Source organism: Pavona decussata, unplaced genomic scaffold (assembly GCF_977016875.1).
Source record: "Pavona decussata unplaced genomic scaffold, jaPavDecu1.1 SCAFFOLD_344, whole genome shotgun sequence".
Classification (NCBI taxonomy): Eukaryota; Metazoa; Cnidaria; class Anthozoa; order Scleractinia; family Agariciidae; genus Pavona; species Pavona decussata.
In genome coordinates this window covers 162,632-183,084 of record NW_028145729.1, presented here as the reverse complement: position 1 = coordinate 183,084, position 20,453 = coordinate 162,632, and the positions used below count along the sequence as shown (strand labels likewise).

General features: G+C 36.9%; 2 protein-coding genes across 2 annotated transcripts; both read left to right on the top strand.

Annotated features, from left to right (window-relative positions):
* The first annotated feature begins 2,953 nt into the window (after positions 1 to 2,953).
* Positions 2,954 to 13,647, top strand: LOC146453205 (melanocyte-stimulating hormone receptor-like). Its single transcript, XM_085096881.1, has 2 exons — positions 2,954 to 3,035; positions 10,716 to 13,647. The coding sequence occupies exon 2, from the start codon at positions 10,717 to 10,719 to the stop codon at positions 11,773 to 11,775; it is 1,059 nt and encodes a 352-aa protein (XP_084953007.1). The 5' UTR covers positions 2,954 to 3,035; position 10,716; the 3' UTR covers positions 11,776 to 13,647.
* A 2,765-nt stretch (positions 13,648 to 16,412) lies between these two features.
* Positions 16,413 to 19,325, top strand: LOC146453204 (uncharacterized). Its single transcript, XM_085096890.1, has 4 exons — positions 16,413 to 16,843; positions 17,074 to 17,105; positions 17,773 to 17,888; positions 18,711 to 19,325. The coding sequence occupies exons 2-4, from the start codon at positions 17,087 to 17,089 to the stop codon at positions 19,038 to 19,040; spliced, it is 465 nt and encodes a 154-aa protein (XP_084953016.1). The 5' UTR covers positions 16,413 to 16,843; positions 17,074 to 17,086; the 3' UTR covers positions 19,041 to 19,325.
* Positions 19,326 to 20,453: the final 1,128 nt, after the last annotated feature.

The window sequence follows — 20,453 nt, the reverse complement described above, 5'->3', positions numbered from 1 at the left end:
TCTCGCAATTGTGTAACATAGATATTGATCGATTTTTAACCGACTCACCGTGCAACAACTCCGTTACATTGTAATTGTAACTCAATTTTTGCTGATGGATCGAGGCCTTGTCCTCCCTCAGTGATATTTTAAAAGGACGATCGTACACAGCCTGTTTACATACAAGTTATGTAATGTTTTGCTGGTGGCTGTCTTTGTATGTCCTATGTCACTCAGTGATATTTTGAAATGAGGGTCGTACACAGCTTATTTAAGTGATCAGTACGAGTTATGCTATGTTTTGGATTGTCCATGTCATACTGCTGGTGAAATACCCCCACCACGAGAGCCAACCATTTAGAAGAGTGTTTATATAAAGAAAAAAGTCAATAGACCCTGTGTCACGCTGGCATTAGTTAATGCCCACGAATGTCTAACTATTTCAGAGATAAGTCCACATTCTCGATCAAGTGATTACTTTACTTTTTACGTATCCGAACTGTGTTATGGAAGTGAAATATCTGAAAGTCAGTGGTGAGATCATACGCTAACAGAGCATTGTAAAATAATCCTAGTGCCCTACAGTATATCGGCCCCAGAGTATTTTCCGAAAATTTCCGAATATTGCCTCTAGGTTCTTAAAACGTTTCTGTTCATTTATCGACGATTCATCACGAATGCCGTCGTAAATCGCCGACTGATTTTCTCTGATACTGTACGAAACTTAACAAGATGCTTCGAATTCGTTTTCGATAATTTTCTTGCTCATGCATTGACGTTTTCTTCTCTTGATTGTTTCAAAACTTTTTTACTTTTACCAAAACGTTCAATAACAAAGTGGCACGATTATATAGAATATGGAGTGAAGCTTACAATTAACTTTTTCATATTCATAACTGATCATTTGCAGCAAGATTTAATCCAAGTACTTGGCGTTGTTTGAATCGTAAACAATGTGCTTTCAGTCTTAAGCTTTACAAAAGAGCCTTCTAAACACTTCTTTTAGAAAGTTTTGATTGTTGTTTGCCTTGATCCGTGGGAAAATACTGGTACCTCCCCTTTATTTCCGATATATTTATATTTAACAGTACTCAGTTAAACCCAAAACAAACTACTGTTAAATAGACCCTGTGTAACGCTGGTAGTAGTTAATGACAGGATTCCCCTGTTCATTCCCACAGATGTCTAACTATTTAAGAGATAAGTCTAAATTTTCGATCAGGTTAAGCACTTTATATTAAACGTAAACGAACTGTATTATGAAAGTGAAGTATCTGAAAGTCGTATGCTTACATGTTGACGTCGATCCGATCTCACCCCATAGAGGAACTATCAACCGCCACGAGATATATACACTACCATTACCATATGGAGGAAAATTGCCAACTCCCAGTTCTTTGTAAGGATCTCGAGGTCTCTTATGTTGTCCTCTGTATACTGTTCTATAAGAAGGAGGATTGAGGGAGTTGAGGAACTAAGTTGAATTTTTCTTGTAAATAATATAATGCGCGTGCTACACCTTTAATTTCTTATGCCACTTTCAAGGCCTCTACCCCTTGCTCGCTTTCTCTGTATACATCTTTTCTGATACGTCTTCTTGCAATAACCATGATTGGAAAGAATCGTTTATAGGTTTACTGTTTTAGTCAAATGGTCGGTATGCCCTATGCCATGGTACACTTGAATTTATGCCATATTTATTGTGACTTTATTTCATCTCTTTGAGAAACTTTCAAGTACAGAATCGAAACTTGAGTCTTTTCCTATGGCTCCATTTTCTTCTGTACTTAATGAAATCCCTATGAGAACTCTAAGTGTGGCTGATAAAAGCTACTGAGTGGCATTGTACTTTCGCGTGGTGCCTCAGGCTCATCATGCAATACAAAGTGCTTTTCACTTTTTCACTTGTGGACAAAATCGATAAGCGTGTCCCTCCAATTAAAGCTTTGAAGTAGAGATTCCCTGTTGCGTCATGCTGTTTATTACGCTGCACAGGATGCGAAATTCTAGCTTTTGCGTTGGTGGACAGAATCCTTGAGTGTGGCCATTCAAATGAGGGCTATTGAGCAGGATTTCCTGTGGTGCGGTGTGTTTTGCTTTATAAGTTACTAGACTGCAGATGGAATTTCAAAGTGTTTCAGTTGACATAAGAGCTCTTTGAGCGCAAAATCTGATATCTTTTCATAGTTTTAACTCTGTTCTTGATGATTCTGACGACAAAAAGAGTTGAAGTACACTACTTTCGCAATTCACCATCCACGATTAACTTCCCCTTAATAGCCTAATTTTAACTACGTTAACACCTTGTTTAGTATTCCAAAACGAAATCTTAGGGAATGACTTTTATAGTGGATGGGACATCATAAGAGAAGCACGCTCATGTGTTTATTTATTAACTTTTTCGACGAAATTCTATGGTCTGCAAGTGACCATTGAAATTAAACCTGCTCAAAGCAATGTCACCTGGCACTATTCATAATTTTGCTATACACGTCGCTTTGGACTTGATTCAAAAGCATCTAACCTGCAGCAGCCCTTTGAATTGGGTTCGTCACAACAACCGTCTGCATGGGAGGCTTATATTGATACAGACATATAAGGAATCTTGACATAGGCATACAGCAGAAAGGATTGAGAGTCTGTTTAATAAAGAAAATTGTTCGAATTTTTAATTCGGCACATATCTTTTACGTAACCATAGCGAGGTGTGAATACAGCCGGTAGATACTAAATTTATTTACCTTTTCGTTTAACTTTATTAATGGCCGATATCTCACTGTGACACTCTTTCAATTTTTTTTTCTCTCGTCCTTGTCATTTTCTTTATTAATATATTTTGTAAGAACGTTTTATAAGTTTACCCCGAACCCACTGAGACACCCAGGAAATTGAACTTATTATAATAGGCTCAGCTCATTAACTTTCCGTTTTTATTAGCATATGATAAGCAAAGCTGATTGCAGCTGCGTTTAAAAGCAAACGAAGCTCTAAGCGTCTCATAACGTCCTGTATTTCGTGTGAGAAAGAGGTCTGCCTTCATCTCAGCTTCATATAAGGTGAGCCGGGTTAAAACCTACTTCGAAATTCTTTTTTATATTTGAACATGCACGCTATTTTGTATTCGATCTTTACTTCAGCTTTCTTAACCGAAAATCTTTCCAGTTTTGCTAGTAATCGACTTTAAATTTCGATCAAGATTACTCGCAAGGTTCTGCAAAATGGATCTGTGACATCTCTGAATCTCAGGTAGCTTCGTTTTGTATATACCGTTCTGCATTGAATGAAAAATAGTTTGTGCATAACGACTGCGTAGATATTTTTGCATCCCTCTTCAAAATTGACACAGACGTTCAATGTATTTCTTCAGATAAAACTGAAGTCATATTGGATGTATAACAGCATGAGTTTTCTAAACTACGCATGTAGCATTACTCATTTTCAGTTTATATTTTTCTTCCGAAGAAAAGAAGAAAATAAGAAGGAAAAATATATTAATAATAAAAGCGCCTTAATTGTCGCCAGTGCAAAAGGCTTCTTCGATTTCCATTTCGTGAAAAAAAAAAAAGAAAAAATAAATAAATAAATAAAATAAAAAAAGCAATAGAAATATATTTTAAAATTCATCATCACTTAAAGGATTTTTGGCCTTTTTTCCTTAAATTTAACCTGCTAATTGCATGGTGTCAGCTGTTTTCCATAAATGAAGAGATTGCTCTTGTCTTCTTTCCCTTATTGGTCTATAGTTATCTTCACCATATAATGGACCTATTTACTTGCTTCAAAATGTATTAACGTTTACCAAGTACTCGACGTTTGCTCTCGTATTTATTAATTGCTTGAGTCGGCGATATCAAACGTTTAATCGTAATGCAGAATTTAACAGGCTTTTGAACTTTACTCTCACTCTTTTAATACATTTTTCTTTTTGCCCTAAAAAGCTCGTTGTTAGTGATATTAAGGCTTTGAAATAAGTCTTCATTTTGATATTTCTAACTTTTTTTAAAATCTCCCAATGTATAAACTGGGGACGATATCTTTTCTCTGTGTTGCGTTGTTCTTTGACGGCCATTAAAGAAACTCAAAACCCTTGATAGCCTTTCTTTTCATGTCTTTTCCAAGTCTATATGTAGCTATCGAAAAACTGAAACGTTGCTATTATTTCTTATTAATTTTTCACGGCATTAAATTGCTAAGAAATGTAAACAGGCGTCAAAAGTCTGTTTAAATTAGTCGGTTATATCAAACGCGTATTTTGAAATTAAAGTGGGATTGAGACCAGCCGTTATTTAGCAGACAAATGGGCACGAACCTTCTGAAAACGTTGGCACCAAATCAGAAATGGTTCGTTTCGGAGGAAAATCTATTCGAAGGACAAAGTTACTCTCCTTAGAAATTGGGATTAATTTCTTCGCAAAATGTCACCTCAGTTTTCTAAAGCAGTGAATAACTAATAATCCCCTTTGTTTTCAAGCGGGGAAATATGTTGTTTAATGTGGCGAATAAAACCAACTAACGTTTTCTAAAAGCCAAGGGCACGTCGGACATTCGAGAATAAGATTCCGTTTCCTGTAATTTTCCTGGATTTACAGATCAAACTTTGTCAGCTTGCACAAGTTGCCTTTCTAAAGGCCATAAACTACCGGGGAAGGCAGGAGACTGCATCTTAAGTATTTTGCTTAAAGGTTCCCATTGGCTGCTCCTTGAAATTATCATCTTAGAGAAAGCTGACAATTGATTATATTTCTCAGCAATTAGGCTCAAGCTCGAAATTGCGAACAAATCCAAATTTAATTATTTTTTGGGGAAATATTGCACGCAAGGAAACACCACGATATATTCCATTTTCACACTCAAATAAAGACTTAAGAGGTCATGGATTTTGTTTGACGTTATCGGCCTTCTGAATCATGAGTTAGAACTTCCTTGCACAGCATGTTAAATAAACTGCATGCACCCCTGTAAAATATTGCTCGATAGCTGTCATCTGAATCGCCACATTTTAGGATGTCTTCAAAATACTAGAAAGCTCTTTAATTACAAGCTTCCTTTTACGTACTTAAGGATGTAGAACGCTTGTTCATGTTGCTTCCTCAGTTTTAAGCCGATTTCACGGTGTTTTGCAGTGTTTCGTTTCTAACAACTTTCGAAGTGATTTCGGGCCCGACAAGTACTTTGTTAGATCGTTTACCCATTGATTGGAGGTAGATGCCCCACTGTGTTTCGCAATATCGTGATGTTTTTCAAGTTTGCCTTTGAAGGGTATTAAAAATGAATTTTTGTTTGTTAATGAACGAGGTGAACATAAAATAATTTTGCTCGAGTTTTTCAAACATCGTTCCGGCATCGCAGTATTATTCGTTCGCCTTGGTCCGTCAATTATGAATAGATTTTCCAAACGTTATTTGCCAGCCCAAGGGGTAGGTGGGAGAGGGGTGGAGGGTTTGTGGAGATTGGAGGCATGTAAACCGCGTTGGTCTGAAAAGCTGAAAATGAGGTATGTTTTTAGAGGCAAGGTCTGTAAACGGGTATTGGAAACCAAATATTTTCTGTTCGAAAAAGGGAGAGCCGGGCGGCACACCTATTTGTTATAATATTTCGTTGCTCACGTGACATCATGTTCCCATTGTAACGTGATTTTGACAGCCATGTGAATTTGATGTTTTAACCTTTTTACGAGAATTTGTTTTTAAAGTTTGCCGTTATAACTTTCATTTTTTTATTGGCTTTGGAAACTTTCGGGTAAATTTGGACAATGTTGGGAGGTTTTGAAGAAACTGAGAAATCCAAGATGGCGGATCTAGGATGGGGGCTGAGCAGAACAATACTTTGTGGACCTCAAAGGAACTAATTTTGGATGTAATGTATATAGCTATAAAGTTTCGTAGCCATAGTCTTGATACACATGGAGTATTAACAGCGAATGCACAGGAATATCGAGCAAAGCGTGGTCTAAGCAACAAAATAACCTACTTTCATTCTGGGCATGTAAAGAGGTATTAGTGAGTTTTACAAAGGCTTCGGGATTAATTTGTTAAATTATGGCCGAATTTCAAAAATATTTGAGAAAATTGATAAAGACAATTTCTGAATTAATTGGCAAAAATAGCATTCATAAAACGTTATGGCGTAAGTAATGAACTAGAGGCTATATCGACACGATATGATAGCAGTTTATTGTGAAAATACGCTTAGCTTTTGTGAGACCAGCAAGCTAGGCTCACCAGCTAGTTTACAGGTATTTCACACTAAAAGATTAAAATAACTAACACAAATTAAAAAACATCAAATGGCATACTAGGTAAAATTTAAATTTCTAATACAAATTAATCATCATACGTAAAACAAAAATTTTAAATTTACAATAAAGAAATGAATGGATATAAAAAACTACAATAATTCGTATTGTGTGAAAAGCTCACTCGATCATAGTAGACCTGCCAGATCTAGTGTTCTGATACTGTTTTTAAAAGCCTTGTAAGTAGTCACTGTTCTGCTTGAGTCAGGTAATGAGTTCCAGAGTTTTGGTGCCGTAAACCTCCACGATTTAAGGCCATAAGTTGTAGTGCTGGCCTTTGGTCGCTTTAAAATGTCACTTCCTCTTAGATTGTATTTATTATTTCTAAGACCGATCAGTTCTTTTATGCTTTTTGGTGCATGTTCATTATTAATTGCATTAAAAGCTGTGCAAACTATTTTTGCGAGGCGTTGATTCTCAAGTGATGGTAAACCTATTTTGTCGAGTAGTTCGGAGTAGGGCCTTTGTTTTTCGTTAAAGACAAAACGGAGGGCACGCTCATTAACTTTTTCTAGCTTAGCAATGGCGCTTTTGTTGCTGAAATGCCATGTCTCTGAGCAGTTGTTAAAATGAGGGATGATAAATGCGAGGTAAAGACACTTTCTTGTTTCGAATGGAAGAATCTTTTTCATTCGCTTAAGTACAGCAATCTGCTGGGAGACTTTTCGGCATATTTTGCCTATGTGCTTCTCAAATTTCATTTTGTCATCTACTGTAACTCCGAGCATTTCAAGATCTTCAGTAATTGGAATAGCAACGTCTTCGCAATGGAACTGGGGCTTAACCTGGGTCTTTCCCATTACTATTGCTTGGTACTTGGAAGTGTTTCTCCTCATGCCGTTTTGCTCATACCATTGATCGACATGGGCAAGATCTGCATTAATCACTTCTTCAACTTTCTCTGGTGTACTGGCGGCGAAAAATATTTGCGTGTCGTCTGCGTACGCAGATAGTCTGCTCTGTTTGACAGCGTAAACAAGATCGTTCATGAATATATTGAATAATAGTGGGCCCAGTACGTAGCTATTACGTACGTAGGAATTCGTAGCTAGGAATTCCTACGTAGGAATACGTAGGAATTCGTAGCTAATGTTAAAAGAAGAAGTATCTGGTATTTTCTTCATGCCTGGTGCTTCAGGTTGTAGCTGATATGATAGCTCCCATAATAAGAAAGCATTGTTAGATGTAGAAAACAGTAAGTAACAGTAACAGCTGTTTTATGACAGGTACTTGAAATTTTGGAACAGAGTATATTGCTGTTTTGTTGACATTTCATTGTGCATGGACTTGCGAGCTAAAGTTAAGATTTTGGTCGAAACTACAGTATGTGTTTACTAGCTGTTAGATGCAGAGGAAATATGATTTCTATATTTTTTCTGTTCTTACAGTGCTAATTTTCCCGCGCTATCATGATTATTAGCGACGTGTACGTGGCGTCATCGGCCATACATATCAAATGCTTATTTTCACATCGCCCTCTCTAGCGTGAACGCGGTTGGTTGAAAAAGAAAATTAAAAGAACAGAAATATCGAAAAATTACAAAAAATTGTAATAGCTCCAAAGGAGCCTGATCGTACCCTATCAGTGACCTATACTTGACTACCATTTTGTAATTTCAAACTATTGTAAACAACCTTATCTCAGCATCTTCGCTATATTCAAAATGGTGGATCGAAGAAGACCCTGGCCAACAACAGGTCAGGTGCCTCCAAAAACTTTGGAGAGCTAACCGCTGATTCTGAATGTATGTTCACCTTTGAAAAGCATTTAAGTTCTGAGCTTTCTTTATCTTATCAGCATTAAATATGAATAAAATAAAAACATCTACAACTATAGTGCAATTTCTTTTCGCTGGTTCCGAGAAATTATTTTTGAGAAAAAAAATATATAAGCACTGCTTATAATTTTATTTATTTGAGAACTCTGCAGTAGTGCAGTAAATTAAACTAAGCTAAATTTGTTTTCATGCGTTCCATTGAAAACTACATATATTAAATACATTTTCCGCTGATTGTTTGTTTATCGTAGGTTTTCATTATTTGCAGTTTATATCTATGTTTTGCATTGCCAGACACCGAGGGTTTGAAGTCCTTTGCCTGCTAGAAAAAGACTGAACATAAAGCCTGATCACTTTAATTCTTTTTGAAAAGAAAAAAAAAATGGCGAAGAAGTTATCGGGTGGTGAGAGAGCGCCGAGTGTACGAAAAGTCTTTCTTTTCCTTTTGTTTTGTTTTTTTCTTTCTTAAATGGTGCATGGTTCTGTACTGCTCAGTAGTATTTCCTCAGTCTAAAACCGATTCTTCTAGAGCATAAATCTTTCCAAATCCAAAACCACACAGAGCAAGGACAATCCTTTCCAACTAAGCCTATCGAGACTCTGGTGTGGGGGAGGGGGGGGGGGGGGGGGTCCCTGAGTTGTTTAGTGTCGCAGTCAAAGGCTTTACTGAATAAATGTTTTAATTGCAGGGATCATAATTCATGTGTTTCCTTTTTTGTGTACGGTCCTCATCAATTCTCTCAAATTTGCTCTTCCTGTTGAAGTAATTCGTTTACTTATTCATGTTATCGTCTGTCAAAAAACAAATTTCAAGGCAGTTTTGTGTACCTTCGTCATCAGCTCTCATAAGTTTGTGTTCCTGCCGGTGATATCAGAAAGACTGATTTGTTTGACAGCGTGAGATATTTTGAATAAAATAGCGTGCCTGCTGTCGTTTAATGCCAGTTGCGCGTATTTTTAATTTCAAAAAATTCAAGATAAAAGCGTCAAAGAATTACGTGAAAATAAAGTATTATATCTTAACGTCGTCTTCACCGTTGCCCTCTTTTAAACTGAAAAGATGAACTCAGGATTACTTCGAAACCCTGTATATTTTAACTTATTTTTTTTCTGTCAAACGTCTAAACAAACATACTTTATTGACATAATTTCCCTTGTGTAATTACTTTTAGTCTGTTCTGCAATGATCTAGCTGTTAATTACTTTATTCATTTGACAAAGGCAAATCATATGTTTGCCGTGTTTATATGACAAAAATTGAGGAATCTTCAGTTTGAACTGGACTGGGGAGATTAAATTTTCACATTTTGATTTACATTTTAATTCAGTTTACCGACACATTCAAAGGGCAAAATGGACCCTGAGTAATTTTTCGGGGCCTACAAAGTTGGACTCGAGCAAACTACGTAGGCTCATGGCCCGGGATCACATTTTGTATTGCAGGCTTTGTCGCCTTATGAAAACGAGACTTAAAATGCCAAGAATTCTCCATCAAAATTAAAACTTTGGATTTCTTTATTTTCGGTCAAGATAAATTCTTTGTACAACTATTTACCTTTCTTTCCAGTCCGTTTCGAGAATTCTTGCACAAAAAGAAATCCTGTGTCTCTACTCGAGTTGTGGAAAGAAGAACCAAATCTCGGCAAAATTTTAATTAGTAGCGCTTTCGATGTGAACACGGCTTGTTGCATTGTGCAGTAATTCTCGAAAACGAAAATGTTTTAAAAAGTTTGATTGTTAAACTATTTAATAGTTCAATAAAAGATTTCTCCTGACCAAACGAAAAACATCCACAATTTCAGTCTTGACGGCAAGATAATGTTGATAGGCGTAAAGATTAGAGGTTTAATTAACAATTACCTTCGCTCTCGATACGACGCCGAGTAGCTATCTCAAGCTGCAAAAGCTAATTAAAGATAAACCAAATATCGACGAAAAATGATGGAGGCTTTGACGTTGACACAGCGCTATACATTGTGCCGAATGAAGATACTTTGGAAATTCCCGGGCCAAAAACGAAGATCTGGACGGCGAGTTTTTGATAGGCGTGACGATTAGCCATTTAGCTAACAGTTACCTTCGCTCTCGATACCTCACAAACTAGTTCAAGGTGGAAAAAGGTCAGAATTCCTAACTTTGTTATTAAAAATATTGTTAATCCTTCGGCATTGTATAAAAGTCCTTGGCGAATATCTTTTCTTGGGAATATACATTCAGCCACTTAGAACGACTATGTACTGGCTAACAACTTTCCACGGCTTTTTGGTGAATGACTTTTCTTGTAGGTATATTTCCTCATGGCGCGATATTTTTCTTGAGACTGTAGAAATCTAGGAACGCCTTGCCCACACCAAATTTGTGAAACGTACTGATTTCAGCATTATACACCTGACGGCCTCGTTTATTTTGTTAGGCAAAGTAAAATGGAAATTTGTCAGCCAAGCGTGCAAAATTCGCTTTCATCATCACTACTAACACTGCTAGCCATCAATCGCGTCGTTGTTTCTCACTCCTTTTTGGTTTGGTTTTGTTGCCGCTGTTGGCTTCAAATTTACCAGCTTCAAATACTTTCAGTCCATTATCCTCTTGAAAGTCCATTCCATCTTTGTATTTCTGAGTCAATAATTAAAAAACTCCTAATTGCTGTATGTTTAAATTTATAGAATGACCATTGGAAGACATCTGCTAAACGACACCGGTGCGGCGTTGAACATGGACAATTCCACGGACGGAGCTGGAAACAACAAGACAATTCGAGCTTTGTTTTGCACGGCAACTGGAGGTCATCAGCTTTTCCTCTCAGTAGTCAACTTTTTTCTCTCCGTGACTGCAATTCTGGGAAACCTTCTCATCGTGGCTGCTCTTCGCAAGCCATCCCGCCTTCATCCTCCATCGAAACTTCTGCTTCAATGTCTCACAGCTACTGATCTCTGCGTTGGTATCATCTCCGAGCCAGCTTATGCCACTTACTTGATGTCGTATAAAGTCAAAACCGCGCACTGGTTGTTGCTGTGTGAATACACCGGCTCTATAACAACTGTCACCTTCACAATGTTGTCCGCGGTATCACTCTTAACGCTAACAGCAATCAGTGTGGACAGGCTTCTTGCTTTGTCGCTGAAGATGAAATACCGACAAGTTGTTACGCTCAATCGCGTCCGAGTGGTTGTACTTTGCTTTTGGATTCCGAGCATTGTGTTCGCCTCAATGGCGTTTCTGAGCTTAACAATCTCGAAAGGATTTGACTATACTATGAAATTCGGATGCGTCATCATCTCGGCTTTATGCTACACTAGAATCTACTTCGTTCTTCGCCGACACCAGGCTCAAACAAAAGATGTTTGCCGACAAGGAGACGCCAGCAGAGTTGAAAAATGCCTGAATATGGCACAGTACAGAAAAACTGTATCCAGCGCAGTTTGGGTGCAGCTATCTCTGGTGGTTTGTTATCTTCCATACAGCGTGGTCATAGCAATTATTACGCTCACCAAGTTGACTCCATCTCTGTACATCGCTTGGGGATACACAGCGACATTTGTCTACTTCAACTCATCGTTGAACCCCTTCCTTTACTGCTGGAAGATAAGAGAAATAAGGAAGGCAGTAAAGGAGACACTGACGGGGAGAAGCGAAATTGAATCTGATTCGAGCGAGAGTGAAAGAATGACGAACCGCAAGACTCGTAGCCCACACGAGCAAGTAATGGAGAACAGTGCTGTTTGAAACGAACCACATCATCGTAGGAAACCGTTACTTGGAACATGCACTCTGGAAAATGCTGCTGCAAAATCAATTTGAAAATTTATAGTTGAAAACATTTGCCCGCAGACACAACATTCACACCAGCAAACTTGCACGGCATAATATAACAATAAATTACTTGATGATCAATAGGTTTTAGTCTGAATAGTAAAACCTCAGCGAATTTGAGGGAGAAAAAAGTAATCCTAGTTTGCTTTATAAACCGTAACAGCCAGTGATGGAAAATATGGGATGAATTTTTACTTTAAAACCAAATTGCCTTTATAGCAGCATAATCTGTTTTAGTAACCGATAACAGTAGATATGAGACAAACGGTGAATGCAATGAGGCACAGTAGTTTTACTCATAGCATTTTCTTTCCTTCCGATTGTCAAAAAATCATATTCATACTAAAAAAGAACAGCCTCTGAGGGCTGCTCGGTAAATGGGGGAAAATTTCTTTTCAAATGAACTCGTTATGTAACACTCTGATCCAAGCCACCAGAGAGGAAGCTGTTATGTAAAAGACGGCAAACATTGTATAAATGACCGGAAGACCACAATAGTTAATAGGTACTATTTTTAAAAACGTTTATTGCCATAGTACCTTAATAGTATTTAGATTGATTTTCAGCATCTGCTTGTCGGCGCTATAATCTCAGCGAGCTTCGTGGTAGTCAGTGTTGAACAGTTCAAAGACGGCCTTATGTAGTATTAAAGTAATAATTTCTAGATGTTGCCTTGAAGCATGTTTTAAAAAGCAAGGTATCACGTATCAACCGGAAAAATACGGCTCGACAGCTTTGATCTAAATGTTCACACTTGAGCGTCGATGTCATCTTATACTTTGCATTGTTAACACAATAAACAGCACTTCCAGAAATTTCTGCTTGATAGCTTTCATTTGAGAGACCAGACCATTTGGACCCATTTGTTTTTATTTGTTAGAGAATCAGAAAGATCAGAATCACTTGTACAAATTTAAAAATTATAACATGGAAAAGTCAGGAGCACCCAAAAGTTCTTTTCGGTGGACATCGGTTCGAATGGCATTAATCGCCTCGAAATTTGGATTTAGTCGTAAATAAAATCTACAGTTTTCTTCGGCAAAATGTCAGCTCAAATTACGTAACAATGGAAAACTAATTCCTTTCGTTTTCGAAGGGGCAAAGATGTCGTTAAAATTGAGAAAAAAAAAAAACGATTAAAAACCATTTTCTTATAACCAACAACAGCTAGTAAATTCAAGAAAGTTTATTTATTTTATTTATTAACCATTACAGCAACCCCTCGTATTGAGGATTATCAGCCGGTGTGGTCAGCGACAAACAACAAAAGGACAAAAACAAAACTTAAATAGGATGGAAAGAAGAGTAATAAAACGTAAAAATAGGCCGAGAATGCAGGGCAACATACAACTTCTTTATGTAAAGCACTGTAATTTTAAGTAACGTATAGCATAGGCCATCCATCATAAGAGAAAGAGATTAACCATATAAAGTATCAGGACGCGATCGATCACCGACGGCGACCTCAAATGGACTGTAATAAACTTCACGCTGAATTTGAAACTCGATCTTGATTGGCCATGGGAGTGTTCTCGATAAACTAGTAAGAACAAAATATGATTGAAAAGAAATGAATTATCAGCTGGCGGTCAAAGGGGTTTTCAGTTAATGAAGTTTCGGTCGCTTTTATTGGCTTTGAAACCTAGTTCTATAAATATTTGTTTTTTGTCAGTATCACTGAGACCATTAACATAAATGTCATAAAAGAAAGATCTTCGTATTTTGATGTTGAATAGAACTGTTTAAGATAAGGAAAAATGTAAGTAAACACGCAAAGTAATTAAAGAGCTTAAACCTGCGGGTGATATGTGAATATATTTCATGATCACTTATCAGTGGACATTAAAATGTCGGTCAATGAACTAACGAACAAGGCACCAGACGGACCCTCACTGACGGTACCAAAGTTAATAGTTTCGAGATAACGCCAGAGGGAAAATGGAACATAATATATTTAATTTTTTTTCTGTTTTCAATATTTCTTGCAACATGTGTTTTCAATTAATCACTGTCGAGACACTGACCTTCGCGTCTTAGTTTCATAACCAAACATACAATATTTCTCATTGTGGTTTAGCAGTTGGTCTCTTCAACCATATTACGTATGTCTGGAGGTCGGTAGAGGGCAGAAACTGTGTCGACAGACTTTGAACATTCAAAAGGTTTTCAAAATATTGAAGCAAAAGCAAACAGACTTCGTGGTTTTTCCCAAAATTTATCTCCACCTGTTTGGTGTGCCCCCAATCACGTTACTTGATGTTTCAATAACAAAACCATTTTGACCGGCTCGATATTTTTACATTTTGCTGTTTTATTTTTTATTTATTTTTACTTTTGTATTACTTAGCATTTCAATACTTTTGTTTATGCAGTATATTTGAATCGATTTTGACAATTCTGAATAAGTCCACAAATCCAAGATCATGCGTGTTGGTATAGCAACTGGTGGCGGCTTTGCAGACATAACGACCTAATCCCGTACCACGTAACGTCATCACTCCATTCGGTGGACCTTGATTTGGTTACAGTTTTTGAGGGACCATAACTCACTTTCTCAACCGGTCATAAAGCAGTCTTCTCCAATGCTGATCGACTTGAAACTTACACAAGTTGTTGCTTCTGGATTAAAATTTGTCATGATTGGTATTTTGTTAAAATTGGTATTGCCCAGACGACGACAAACAAAGAACCTCGAAATCAGAAAATTGTAAATATTGCCAAATGAATATGTGCCATGAAGTTATCAGTAGTTTGACGTGATTGTAGTTTTGTTGATTTTTTCTTGAGTTTTACTGAGTGTTTCTTTGTTGGTTTGCATTATGTCTGAGTCAATTTTGATGGTTCTGTTCGGAGTTAACTGGTTGTGACATTCACATGAAAAAAACTTTTCTAAGTATTGAAACAATCACAAATGTACACCCCTTTTTTCTTTGTTACGAAAATTCTGATCATAGCCAGTATATATAAGTTGATACAGGGGACATTTTATATAGGTCAATACAGTACTTGAATAATTATTAATGTCCTTGAAAGCCATTCGATACGACTGTAACAGGACTTTAGCGAGATCTGTTGCTATGTAAAGCTACCAATCTTGCTGATTAATAGGATAGCGGAAGTTGAATCAACATCGTTCATCGGACGATAGTAGGTTTAGCAAGCATGCGTGTCGTGCCAGAAGTAGTTGGATAAATTAAAGTGCTTTTGAAAATGCAAAACACTTTCTTGTGAAGCTCATTTTAAAACATTGAAGTAGTGTCATTCAGTTTGACAGTGATAGCGATTCAAAGGTCAATGTCGGCCTTTAGACGATTTCCCTTTTTTCCAAGAAAAGCAGAGTTGTGCTTTTAATTAAATATCGATAGGTTTTGCCACTTTCTTTATGTCTGAGCAACTGAGAAAATCTCATCTGATTGAAAACCGTTACGATCAATCGACGCCGTAAATGCAGTTGAGATGATTGCCTATCACTGGAGACATTTTGGCCAAATTATACCCGGAAATGGTGCAGTATTTTGTTCTCCGAAATGTCTCATGAATTTACAGTGAAATTGCAGTAGACTAAGTATTTATTTAATATTTATTTATCCATTCATTCCTCTATAGATAGCTATGTATAATTTGGCAACTTATGTATTATAGAAAGACCTCCTCGCCGTTTAGATGCTTCTGTACATAAAAAAAAGACAAATCTCGCCGATGTACAACGGCGAGGTAAATGCTTCCTTTATTTAGGGAACTTGAAATCTCTCCGATATACATTGTGGCAAGCTAGATTCACTTCGCCGATGATCAACGGCGATATATCCAAGTCTCCTTTATGCGAACAAATTCACTTAGACTGTGATCAACGGCGAGATATTGATGTCTTCTTTAAACAGACAAATCACTTAATTCGCCAATAATCAATGGCGACATATCATAGCATTCTTCGTGAAAACAGTTTCACTTTGCCATTGATCATGCAACGGCGAATCAGTTTCCGATCTGTATTATACAAACAATTGTTATTTAACTGATTGAGACAGTCATATGAATTTTTTTCTTTCTATATATTGAAACAATTACGAGTGTACACCATTTTTTTTCTTTGTTTCGAAAACTCTGATCAAAGCAAGTTTATAACATAGCGCGCGTGCATCCTAATCTAATTCCTACATTTCTCACCAGACGCACGGCCGTGCGTCCATTCGATGACGTGTGCAAGTCAGATGGGGGAAGCATGCGCGCGCTGTGTTATTAAAAAACTTTTACAGAGAGACAACACCATAAAAATCTATTTTTATAAGAGTATGAAGCCTAATGAAACGTTAAGATTAAACCGATATGAGAAATCATTTTCCCCCTTTTTTTTACAGAGAATTTTGTAATTAATCTGGAACTAAACCTGTTTTCCAGGAATCATTTACTCTATTTTCATTATGTTATAAAAGAATTGGTAAACGTCGGCCTTTAGACGATTTCCTTTTTTGCCAAGAAAGCAAGTTCGTGCTTTAAATGTCGATAGGTTTTGCCACTTTCTCTATGTCTGGAATCAGTAGCCACCGAATTTTATCTAGTTCAAGAAATTTTAAAATATTTTTTGCAAGTTTTTAGTTAGGGAAATTGTTTTTGTGCAGGGTTAGCCTCACGATTTCCCTATTCAGGATGTTTTTGTATTTGCGTTAAGGCCTCCTGAATAAAATGTTATGTTATGTTATGTTATGTTGTTACGTTACGTTACGTTACGTTACGTTACGTTACGTTACGTTATGTTATGTTATGTTATGTTATGTTATGTTATGTTATGTTATGTCATGTTATGTTATGTTATGTTATGTTATGTTACGTTATGTTATGTTATGTTATGTCTTAGCAACTGGGAAAGCCTCATCTAATTGAAAACCATTACAACCCACTTGGAATTCAATCGACGCCGTGAACGCAGTTCAGCTGATTGCCTATCACTGGAGGCGTTTTGGCCAAATTATACCCACAAATGGTACAGTATTTTATTCATTGAAATGTCCCACGAATTTACAGTTTAATAAGTTGCAGTAGTATTTATTTAACATTTATTTACCCTTTCATTTCTCAGTCTATAGATAAATTGAATGATTAATTGACTGATTGACTGACTGACGGACTGACTGGCTAACTGACAGATTGATTGATTAATTAACTGTTTAGCAGGCCGATATATTCCCCTAGCATTTTTTTCTACATTCCTAGATTCCTTGAAGTCATGTCTGCAACACCACAGAGTAAGTGTGTGTTAGGTAACGGATGTTCGTCCGGGGCAGGGATTGTGTGACCTATCTAATTAAGAATTTATTAATTCCTCTCAGATCGTTATGAGCAAATTCTGCATGGTATCGTGTTCGTTCAAAACGTTAATTTCACCAACTGTGAAATATAGTTTTGACATGAAGAATAACTATATACGGATTTGATCTTTGCAATTATCCTGCGAAATCGCACGGAATGTCGCCTGATAACGTTGATAACAAAGTACAGTTTTATTGCCGAAAAGCTGGAGACGATCTTTATATATTTGGCCATTTTTAACCCCCTGCACACAAAATTACGTATATCGCAGGATATCTGTTGACTATGGACGACAAATATTGAGTTCAGCATGACCACGTTTGGCATAGTTACGATGTTTTGAATAATAATTATAGGATAGTTGTAGTTTTGTTAATTATGAATCTTTCCTATTTTGTGTAGATTGATTTATCATCCAAATTTCAACAAGTTCCTCGTTAACGGCCAAAAAAAAAAAAAAAAAAAAGTCCAAAAAGAAGGAAGGGGAGTATAACATTCCGGAGCTTAAAAGCTCTTATCGAACCGCCATTTCTTCCTTTGTAATTTGCTTGCTTGCTGCATTTTGTGCTTTGAGATGAATTTTTACAGTTACCTTGGTTTTAGGCTGCCCGTTGAAGACGTTCGAAGGTGACCATTTCACAAACTCAGCACGTGTTGAAGAGGGTTTTTTGAATCATATGAAGACCATCGACAAATATGCCGGTGAATGTGGTGTCAAGGTTAGTATCGTTTATAATTTAGTTCCTTTATTAACTGCGAAAACATATTACGTACGCAACGGGTGAAATTTAATTACAGTCAAACCCATGAGACCTAGTTTCACTAAAGTGTTACAACTTTGAGGTGATTATCGTTCAAGCCCATGCAAGCAAAGTTTGTGTCGAAATAAAACTCGCAGACATGATGCAAAGATTTGACTCATTATTGTCTACTCGTGGGTGAAATCTGTTTTAAATTTTCGATATGCACATAATTCTACAGCCATCCCCACAATTTTTTCCGTTCTCAGTATCGATCAATCGAATTTCCAAATTCCATTGTTGATCATCACCATCATCATCATCATCGTCATCATTGTACAAGAAATGATCTTCCTGCAAGCCATGATATATTTCACAAAATCCCTTGTATACGATCTGCTATCAAAACCATACCTTAACCGCACGTCTACAGCCATCAATGTGGCTTACCAACGCCCAGAATATTTCGTAATGCTGCAATTTAAACAAAACTTTGGTGTTTGGAAAAAATCTCTGGGCCCGGTTGTTTGAAAGCCAATTAATGCTAATCTCCGATCAAAAGTAATTTAAACCAAATTTCCATTTAGCTCGTTAAAAATTCTTCTAAAAGCTAATTTTAAGCTAATGGTAAAGAAAAGTTTAAGTCAAAACTTAGAAACAAAAATATTTCTGAAGAATCTTTATAGATTCGTATTAAACTTGATCAAAGTTCACGTTAACCTAGGATAAGCTTAATTCGGCTTTGAACAACTGGGCTCTGGTTTCGATTGATACAGTTTAATTGTAATTTTGTTTTCTTAGGTCTTGGTCACGCATTCGTTCAGGAAAGAAGGCGTGCCTTTAACAAACGTTATAGTACCTCCATCGAAGACAAGCAACCACTTGGTGGGCCACGCGATTGATATGAATCTTTATTATGAGGGAAAACTGTGCAACAGCAAATGCTTGATCAATGAAGCGACGTGGCCTGAGGGTGTAGGCTGTTTTATCTCCAAAATTCGAAACAATAAAGACCTCCGTTGGGGCGGAGACTTCGAACCGAAAGATCCAGTTCACATCGATGACGATTTGTATGACCGAGATAGGAGTTTATATAAGAAGCTTTATGACACGCTCCAGGAGAATTGTTGAAAGATGACTAAGATATTGCGTGACAAGTAGACTTGTCACACTTCAAGAGACAATGTAATGTGTGATAAGTTAGCATGAAAAGTAATAAGAAACTTTTTTCGATGAACGCTTTTAACAAGTAAAGAAAAAGCAGCAAGTCAGTTAGAAATTCATTCATTTTGCAGATGTGTAGTACAAAGTACGCACTGTACTTAATGTAATTTTACAACTTTAATAATATTTCTGCAACTTAATTGGAGGTATAAGATGTAAAAGATCTGTCAAGATATAAAGATTTAAAATGTATGTCACTGATTTTTTTTATTTGCTTGATCAAATGTTAGTTCTCTGCGTTTGAGGCATATAAAAGCGTCAAATGCCACCTGCTTGAGTACAATACCGGGCAAAACGGCAGACTGGGTATAGTTGGGCTGGACTGTGACGTTATTACAACGCTTAGTCTCGCGGTTTCTTATATTCCTCAGTTGTTTCATTCTGAGTATTCAACAATCCCATTCAAATTTTCGTCTACACAGTTTTCTTCCTTTGCACACGAAAAGCAACTGAGGAATAGAGAAATAGCGAGAATAGCGTTTCTGTATTGACATCGCACTATCCCCAGTCTCCCATCTTGCGCGGTATTGTACGTAACTGGAAGTGAAATTTGACACTTTTATCGGTTCATAAATATATGACCTTGTTTATAACTAAAATATTTTCAAATAAATGGTTGACCATAAGGAAACAAATAATAATAATAATAATAATAATAATAATAATAATAATAATAATAATAATAATAAAGCAAGACATGACAGATCGTTAAGACCTATCTATCACCACTTACTAGAAAAGTACAACTTTCAGGAGAGCGACAATGAAAAACCATGGTAGCAACAAAGGCCACCCTCTGCAGTAATGGAGAATGAAAACGCGAAAATCTTTTGCATTTAATTGAAATGTACCTTTCCAACTTCAAAAGGCACCAGAAAATGGAGCAAATAAGATAGACATGGCAGTATACAACAAACAGACTAATAATTGGACACTACTTGAAGGCACTGTCTGCCAAGTTGGCACAATTGCGAACAAAACAGCTAAGAATCAGGAAAATACACAGAACTACGTGCAGGCATCAAACAACTTTATGAAAACACACGCGTTAAACAAATCAATATTGTTTTCGACTTTCTCGGAGGCTATCATGAGGAGTTAAGGAAAGGACTAAGCCCAATAACGAACACTGACAAAGAGCTGTCCTTCCTTATTGAACGCTGTCAAAAATGGATTATCTGCCAGAACGCAAATATAGTTAAGAAGTTCTATGAATACGTTTTTTTCGCTTCCCCTCCCTCACTATATATACTAACACCCACTCCCGCTCCCCTCGGTAGTTTAGACACTCTCCCCAGATCGCGCTCGCTATTACAAACC